The following is a 9,564-nucleotide window of genomic DNA, read 5'->3' as shown; positions in this document are numbered from 1 at the left end:
TTAAACAAATGCGAAGGTTATTTGAAATCCTCATATTGTGCCTTTATTAAATCAAAAATATATATATTTTAAAAAGATAGAATGCTGAGGTTAAATCGACCACTGTGGCATCAGTCATGTTTAGTCGTTTATTTAATTTTCTCCAAAGGAAACAGGTATAATTTTAAGGTATAATCTTTTAACAGGTATAATTTTTAGGTGCGCTTATTTACAATTGATACCTTTTTGGGAAACACAACAGCGATAGTCTGTTGCTGCGGAGCAATAAAGGACTAAAACAGATCTGTCTCTTGCCTACTTTGCCCCCTAATCCTCAGATAAAGGTTCTGTGTGCAGAAAGGGAATTAATATGTTCTCTGTGTGCGTTTATTAATCCTGGTTGACCTGACTGTCTCCCGACCCAGAGAGAAACAGAGATAGAGAGAGAGAACCCTCTTTACTGCTATTCCCTCGAACCCAGGCTACCAGGCTACCAGCTCCTACTGGCTTCTGAAAGCAAACGTAGGCTTATGATTCAAATCCATCCATACCGCTCGAATGTCAGAAATGTCCTCTGTTGGCTCATTGAACCTTCATTTCATATATATAGAGATATACCTATAGATATATTACTACACACATATTGAATTATCACAATAATGATGCTATGACAAAATCTTACCCTTGATTCCATGTATTTTTAATTAGAAATTACATTTAAGATTTTTAGGAACTAATGAAATCACTATTTAAAAAGATAATCTATTTTCATATCCCACACCACAGGCCTTTACATTTACATCCACGTTCTAGTGAGTGAGGAAGAATCTGTGAGCAATTAAAGTGAAAATGTATCTTTTTATTGGTACCATACATTAATAATCAAGGGAAAGAACTAACCAAATCAAAAAAATATATATCAAACAATTATTTTTCTACAGGGTTTGCGGAGGAGGGAACAAGGAACCATTAAATTCATTTGTCACTGTTGCTGGATAGAATGGCGATGGGGTTTAAATGTACAGGACGCAGCCTTCGTTGTATTTACAAAAGGAACAGAGACTTTGCATTGCTACCAAGAAAATAGGCCAATCTAATTTCGTTCACCAGAAAAGGTTTGAAAAATGAAAATAACTTTATGATGAATCCAACGTGCGGTTTCAAAGACAGTGGCGTAAAGTCACAACGTAAAGGGAACTTAACAAAGAGCTGAAACGTATGACCAGTGTGCGTGAAACAATATACAAGACCGAGTGAATGCCTGCAAATCCCATAATAAATAGAAATCAAAAACAAACCAAGCCCGCAGGCCCGAGTCCCGTCTCCACGGTGACGGTGCCGGAACCTTCTCCAGATACACGGCAGAGAACAGAACGGAAAGATGGAGATGAGCCTGACGACAGAGGGGGGGGGCCGGGGGGGGGGTCTCTTGCTTTCCTTTTTCTTTACGTTAGATCAAGATGGCTTTTAGGCAAATCTAAGTAAGAATACATTTTATTATCATTACAGTCAGACAGAACTTTGCTACTACCTTAAATATACAAGCACAAATACACAAAAGAGTCAGATCTTCAAAAGTGAAAAAAGGACTAAATAAAAACATCCACACTAACTTTCTCTTTTATGAACATAAAAGATAGAAACCATATATTTTAGAGAGGAGGGGGGGTTCAAAAGTCCTGTGTTGCTCCTTAGGTCTGCAGCTGTAGCTCGATATCGGTAGAAAATAAAAAAGTAACAATTGAAAGTAAGGAGTTTAATACAAATAAAAAACATTCTAGGGAAATAGATACTGGTATAAAAACTCTTAAATGTGTCATCATTGTGTGTGTGCGTGTGTATTTAAATGCTCTCTTTTCAAAAGAATGGATTTGCTGCAGTCTACGCAAAGAGTGCTTGGGCACTAGGAGAATCGAGTTCTTCAGCTGTGTTGACAGGTGTGTGTGTGTGTTTGTGTGTGTGTGTGAGTGTGTTTCTTCAGCTGTGTTGAGGTGTGTGTGTGTGTGTGTGTGTGTGTGTGTGTGTGTGTGTGTGTGTGTGTGTGTGTGTGTGTGTGTGTGTGTGTGTGTGTGTGTGCGTGTGTTTCTTCAGCTGTGTTGAGGTGTGTGTGTTTCTTCAGTTGTGTTGGTGTGCGTGTGTTTCTTCAATTGTGTTGGTGCGTGTTGCTTCAGTTGTGTTGGTATGTGTGTGTTTCTTCAGTTGTGTGTGTGGGTGTGTGTGTGTGTGTGTGTCCTATCCCTAGTGCCACAGTGAAGTTCATCTAGTCTCTGAATTTGAATGGTCTCTCAAAGTGATTCTATATTCTGGTCAACTTGCTGTCGCATGGCCCCAATTATGTTATTTACCTTTTTGGAGTTCACGCACACACAAACCCCTGCCCATACCACACATCCACACACAGACACCCAAACACACACACACAGACACACACACACATACACCCACCCACCCATCCACACAGACACACACACCTCTCCTCTGTGTGGCTGCAGGATGGCTCTGCGCGGCCAGCGGACCAGAATGTAGCGTCAGGCTGAGAGGCCGACCAGGGGCACAAGCCCAGAGCCCCTCCCCCCCCCCCCCCCCCCCCGCCTTGGGCAGCCCCTCCTCTCCCCTCCCCTCCCCTCCCCTCACATGCACGCTTAAATATAGACTCCTCTGTCTCCTCCCCCAACAGAACCTTCTCCCTCTCCCGCGCTTCACATTAAAATCGAGTCACCGTATGAACTTTAAAAAGGATCTGAGAACAGACATAACATTCATGTATGAGTTGGGAGGAGCAGGAGGAGGAGGAGGAGGAGGAGGAGGAGGAGGAGGAGCAGGAGGAGGAGCAGGAGGAGGAGGAGGAACACGGAGCCAAAGAGCTGGGGAAGAGAGTCGCTGACCCAAACAGTGACCACCTCCTCTTCTTTCTTCACACGGAGCCGTCTCCCTGGGCTCCACGACCGCTTCACGGGGGCCGCATCAGTCCTGGCCGCGCCGCCCCCCCCCCCCCCGAAGGCGGGGCGGGGTCAGTGGTTTGATAAATCTGGGCTCTTTAAGTGATGTCTGGGGTCAGTAGGGTCTTGCTCACATGGCTGAGAGGGGGGGGGGGTCTGGAGGGAGGGTCGTGGAGAGAGAGAGAGAGAGAGAGAGAGACAGAGAGAGAGCGGGGGGGGGGGGGCTCTACTGGGAGGCCTGGGAGGTGGGGTTGTCGCTCTTGCTCTCCTGGCTGGAGGGGGCCTTGTTGTTCCAGGGCGAGTTGGCCCCCCAGCGCCGGGGAGTTGTTGAAGCTGTCCTCGTCGTCCAGCCCGTTGGCCGCGTCGAACTGCGTGTTCTCCAGCCGCGTGATCAGGCGCTCGTCCTCGTCGCCGAACTCCCCGCCCATCAGGGTGGGCTCTCCCACCACCATCACGTCCTGTAGGGGGGGGGGGGGGGGGGGGGGGGAGGGGGTCAGCGGGCGAGGTCACGGTGCACCAGTGCATGCTGGGTAAGATGGATGCTAAATGGACCGCGCTTATTCCGCACTTTTCTAACCGCCTTACAATACTGACCAACATTCACACACTCATTCATTCCCCCCCCCCGACGGCGGAGTCAGCCCCGCAGGGCGACAGCCAGCTGGTCAGCAGCAGTCAGGGGGAGGCGTCTCCCTCAGGGACACCTCGGCACTCCGCTAGGAGGAGCCGGGGATCGAAACCAGCGACCTTCTGGTCACCAGCCGACCCGCTCTGCCTCCTGAGCCTCACGCTGCCCTCGCTGCAGATTATTTGTTTTCTCTTTATTTAGTTAACAGGTTAACTTAACCGGTAGGAACGGACCACGCGCTGGTCGCCCTAAAGGCAGAATGGATGGCTTCATCTCCTGTCAGAGCAGGTGGTGTTTGAACAACATAATGAAGTGCGTGTAAGACACACATACTGCGCCGCACCACCACATAGAGCAAATATATAGAGCTCAGGAAATAAGTATAGGGTCTGTCTAACAAGTCATAAGGAGAAGGTAACGCAAACACACAGGGGCAATAAACCCCCCGCAAATGAAAGGTTTAGCACCACCCATCGGACCTCGTTCAGCCACGTAGGGTCAGCTGTGGGGCTGCCAACATCCATATCCAATCCAACACAATACTTCTTAAAGGGGACATATTATACCACCAGGTGGGAGTGTGGTCAGCCGTTACAAGCCGTTTTGAAAATCTGCCGCCTCTGACCTCTGACATTTAGGGATTTTTATCTAAAGTGACGTACAACCATTCATTCACACATTCACACCCCGACGGCGGAGTCAGCCCCGCTGGGCGACAGCCAGCTGGTCAGCAGCAGTCAGGGTGAGGCGTCTCGCTCAGGGACACCTCGGCACTCAGCTAGGAGGAGCCGGGGATCGAACCAGCGACCTTCCGGCAACCATCCTCCTGAGCCACTGTTGTCCTAACAAATATCCATTATTTCTCAGCATCTCCGTTATTCTGTTCACCAAGGGGTGAAGGCTGCGTCCTCACTAGAGGTGCAGTACGCTAGGCGCCCATTAGGGGGAGCTGTGGACTCACCGGGACCTGGCTGGACAGCGGGAACCCGCTGGCGGGGCTCTTCTTCTTGCTGTTGCTGTTGTTGTTGGTCCCGCCCCCGCTGATGGTGCTGCCGCCCGACATCTTACGCTTCCGCCGCTTGTTGGGGGCCTGGCGGGCCGGCTCCGCTACACAGGAGGCAGCGGGTGAGCACCGGGTAGTTAGCCCCACCGTTAGCCCCGTCGCTAGCCCCGAGTCGCTGTCGCTAGCGCCGTCGCTAGCTCTGAGTTGTTGTTGTCGTTAGCCCCGTCGGTCGCTAGCACCGTCTGTCGTTAGCACCGTCGGTCGTTAGCACCGTCGGTCGTTAGCACCGTCGGTCGTTAGCACCGTCGGTCGTTAGCCCCGTCGGTCGTTAGCCCCGTCGGTCGTTAGCCCCGTCGGTCGCTAGCACCGTCGGTCGCTAGCACCGTCGGTCGTTAGCCCCGTCGGTCGCTAGCACCGTCGGTCGTTAGCCCCGTCGGTCGTTAGCCCCGTCGGTCGTTAGCTCCGTCGGTCGTTAGCTCCGTCGTTAGCCTGTGTCCAGGTGCTGGGGGGGCCTACCTGGGGGAGCGACCATCCGCTGCCACTTCTGGAAGAGGCAGGTCTTGAGGCAGTCCCGGGGGCTGAGGCTGTACGTCTTGTGTCTGGACATCAGCTCCTGCATGGGCTCCAGGATCACACACAGCTGAGGAGGAGAGAGGGGGGGGTCCATGAGGCTGAGCGGCAGAGGCAGGGTCTCATAGGGTCTGGGGGTCTGAAGTTAGGGACTGGGGGTGTGGGGGTCTGGGATGACTTTTTCAAGGTCTGAGGGTCTCAGAAATAAAATGAAAAATGTAGGAGGCTCTAGTCGGTGGTGAGAGGGAAGCCACTGAAGGCTAAAGACCGGAGGAGTCACACGATCGTTAGGAACTGGAGTAACAGCAGATTACCGTTTACTAGTACAACTCCAGTCCACACACGGACACTTGCATGACCCAATGACACCCCAATAAACCCCAATTTAAGGGGTGATATGACGCCACCAGGTGGGAGTGTCAGCCGCTACAAGCCGCTTGGAAATCTGCCATTTGCCGTGTTTTAGTGACATCACAAGTGGGCGTTCCCACCTAGACGTATGCTGGATAGATCAGTCTACCAGCCTACCCAGTGGACTGTAGTAATTGTTGCTGATCTATCCGTCATATATCTAGGTGAACACGCCCAATCGTGATGTCACTAAAACACAGGGAAGGGCAGATTTTCAAACGGCTGGCCATTTTTTTTCACACTCACAACTGGTGGCAGAATATCAGCCCTTTGACTTTCCATAGAGTTCCACTATCCCGTTCGGCCCAACTGAACCGTCCTGCGGTTGTTGTTCACCAAAAGCCCATGGGCCAAACCCCCCCCCTCAGTAGGCCTCTTAGCTCCTCTCCTCAGAGAACACTCACAACCACAGCTCCATAACGGAGACATTAGCAACACCAGCCAATCTGAAGACTCGCCTCACACCGACTGTCCCACACTCGACCTCCACAACGCACGAGTACGGGGAAAGGGGAGGAACCGGAGGTCACATGACACACTGATCACAGGAGGCGTAGTAACAGGAGGGAGAGAGGTGAGGTGGTGCTACTCACTCGGAGGTAGTTGAGGGTGGAGTTGGACAGGCCACATCTCGTGATGTTTTTGGACAGCTGGTCCAACATCTGAGGGTCCTGGGCCTGGGGGGGGGGAGGAACAGTGTGAGAGTGAGACACTGACGGGATACGTGAGAGTGAGACATGAGTATATGACGCGACTATGAGGGTGTTAAGAAATGGTGAGAAAGGGAGTGTGAGGGTTTACGCGATTGTGAGTCGGAGAGTGAGACGTTATAGTGATATGTGAGAGTGAGACGTGAGTGGTTTACGCGAGTGTGAGACGTGAGAGTGAGACGTGAGAGTGAGACGTGAGCGTGAGAGTGAGGTGTCAGAGCGAGCCAGGAGGGGTGCGGGTCACTCACGTGCATGGCCAGGATGCTGCGGGGGATGAGCTCCCGGTGCTGCCGGATGCTGAAGTGCCACGTCTTTATCCGCATCATGTCGTCGAACATGAACTCCAGGTACAGCCGCCCCTCCACACACACCTGGTGGGGGAAGGTCAGAGGTCAGACTGACGTAACGCTGGCCTGAACACACCACCAGGATAGGAAGGTTCAGACGAGGACAGAGAGCTCCTCTGGACTCCAAACAGTGCAGGGTTCAGTTTGTTACAGACCGACCACATGTTTTGTTACACTGAACTTCTCCTGTGCTTCTCTATGCATTACTAAAGTTTGGTGCAGAAATTAGGAGGTTTTGGGAATCAACCGATAAAGTTAGTATTATTCGGTTGCTAGTTCGATCCCGGGCTCCTCCAAGCTTAGCGTCGAAGGTTCCCTGAGCAAGAGACCTTTAAATCCTAACTTCTTCTGATGAGCTGGCTGTCACCTTGCATGTTTTATTCGTCTCAGTCTGAATGGACCGTTATGTCGCTTTGGATAAAAAGGTATTTTTTAGGGCTAAAATGCTGTGAAAGAAAAAGTTGAATTGCTAGCCAAACTATGCCTGTGCTGAAACCTGCTCTATGTGCGTAATGCTAACTATCAAGCAATATTTGCCCAGGGATTGTCAGTTGCAAAAAGTAAACTTTTAACAAATACGTCTTCTAGTTTACCAGTCTAGTGATAGGCAACAGAAACAGCCGTTGAGTGGCTGACTGTGAATGTGTGCGTGAATCTGTGAATATTATGCAGTATATACTGGTTGAAAAGGGCTCTAAAAAAGCAGTCCATTTATTATTTATTTATCATAAAAGCTTGTGGCTCTACAGTGCAAATCAAACATCACCACATTGCTCACCATAAACACACAAGGCTGGTCTATCTGACCACAAAGGTAAACCAAGCGCACAACTTCAGGAGCACGCACAACCACGCACCTGTGTGAACATGGGCTTTCCGTTCTGCGTGACCATGGTGCACTGGTCGCAGTCCAGGGACACGAAGTTGTTGTGGAACGACTCCTTGGGGTGTTTCAGGACGTAGTACAGCTCAGTGGCGCCCCCTTCGAATATACTCCGGAAGTACCGCGGGATCAACGTCCTGCCGATGGCTGGAGAGACAAGGGAGACACGGGAGACACAAGAGGTTAGAAACACGTTATACATGTCCAGAAACACAAGAGGTTAGAAACATGTTACACACGTCCAGGTTAGAAACCTGTTGAGGTTTGAAAGCGGTGTGAAAGCCGCGTTTCAAAACATAGAGTTTTGAAACGCCAAAACCAATGCAGTGCATTCACACATTCCCTCACAGAAAAACAGACGAATCCACCACTTCCAAGGTGGTGTCTCATCCGGACACATCGAGCAACAGCACAGTGATCTGGGAACCGGAAAGGTGCATTTCTCTTTTCTTATACAGAAGTTATTTTCCCAAACCCAACTCAGTTAAATTAAGATAAGGAGATATCTATCCCTGTTGTATACGGGGAATGGGTTAACCTAGTGATGGTTAGTGCTTTGCACTGTGTTCTATAAACATCCTGACTTTGCCGACAGCGATAAATCGTTGTTTCTCTTTCTTCTGACAAATGTACTTATTGTAAGTCGCATTTGGCGTCTGCTAAACGCCCTCAATGTAAATGTAAACAAATTGGTCCCTCCTCCTCTGAACCACTCCGTGGACGTGGAGTCCACAGAGTGAACAGCTGCAGGCGTCCCCCCGCGGCTGCAGGCGGTGCTGGTAGCCCGGCGTGTGGCGCGGTCTCTTACTGTAGCGTTTGGGTCCGTCCTCCAAGCAGAAGGTGATGGTGAGCATCGCGTCATCTTCAAAGAACTCTGTGGTGAAGGCGTCCCACCAGAGGTTATCACACTCCTGCGGACAGACAGCGGTAAGAACCAGACGGCGCTGCTTCTGGTGTGTGCCTGCATGTCTTTATTCACCAAATAGCTAAAACTTTTGAGTCTTTGGAAAAAAGAAAACATGCTTTAGAGGTCAAATACCTCTGTCCAGTTCTGTAGCCGTTTGTTGAGCTCAAATATTCTGTAGTCGGTCTGGTTGCCGTACGGCGTGTGCCTTCTGTGAACGCAGAGAGAGAAGGCATGAGACACCAGGAGGGAGAGGAGCACACGGCATGAAGGGCCCACCGGCCGAGACACCCTGACCAAATGGAGATCAGGGCCGATTCCATGTTGTCTCGACTCCTTTAGTTCCAGACTAGCTTCAGTAATCGAATTAGAGTTGTTTTGATACCGATACCAGTATCGGAAGTTTCTCTCCAATACTGCTTAAGATGCAGTATTGAGTATCTGCAGGTACGCAAGTCTATGCGCCGGTCCCATACCGTCACGTGACTAATTTACTACAAGGGAAAAGATACTCGACCTATACTCATGTTCACGAATCGGTATCGGGAAGGAAAAAACGGTATCGGAACAACTCTAAATGGAATCAAAGAGGCTGCGACCGGCCAGGCTAGAAACCTGGCCTCGTGTTGGAGGGTAGGAGAGCGAGACAGGCCCTGTAGGCTCTCACCCGATGCCAGGCTCCAGGTACGTGGGCGGATACATCGGAGTGGGACTGCAGAAAGAGAGAGAGCAGGAGGTTAAAGACTATTAATAAGCGATACTCCACACACACACACACACACAAGTTCAGGAGGATTCTGTTCAGGTTTACCACAGTTTTCAAAGTTCTAAAATGCAAACACACAAAAACGGTCGAACTCGACTATTACGACATTAACGCTGTAACGAGACAATTATAGGTTTAAGACGCCTGTGCACAAACACCAGATGAGGCAATAAATGTGCAGCACTTCTGCAAACTTAATAACGATGCCATTCATCTGCTCCATTAACACACACACACACACACACACACACACACACACACACACACACACACACACACACACACACACACACCACACACACACACACACACACACACACACACGGCAAGGAGATAAACCAGCACAGCCCAACATCTATGTAGCAGCAGCAGCAACAACAACAACAACAACAACGATAGATTTTGAGGTTAGCTGAGCCACTTT

At 50.0% G+C, this 9,564-nt stretch overlaps 1 protein-coding gene across 1 annotated transcript; it reads right to left on the bottom strand.

The window, feature by feature from the left end:
- Positions 1 to 2,997: 2,997 nt before the first annotated feature.
- Positions 2,998 to 9,086, bottom strand: LOC115541060 (LIM domain-binding protein 1-like; the record flags this gene model as incomplete). Its single annotated transcript, XM_030352801.1, is given in 10 exon segments — positions 2,998 to 3,228; positions 3,230 to 3,376; positions 4,508 to 4,653; positions 5,066 to 5,189; positions 6,124 to 6,207; positions 6,489 to 6,611; positions 7,445 to 7,617; positions 8,279 to 8,381; positions 8,510 to 8,585; positions 9,042 to 9,086. Coding segments are annotated over 10 exon segments (1,105 nt in total), but the record flags the coding sequence as incomplete, so codon positions are not given.
- Positions 9,087 to 9,564: the final 478 nt, after the last annotated feature.

The sequence above is a fragment of the Gadus morhua genome, chromosome 3 (assembly GCF_902167405.1).
Source record: "Gadus morhua chromosome 3, gadMor3.0, whole genome shotgun sequence".
Lineage (NCBI taxonomy): Eukaryota > Metazoa > Chordata > Actinopteri > Gadiformes > Gadidae > Gadus > Gadus morhua.
This window is presented reverse-complemented; position numbering and strand designations above follow the sequence as displayed.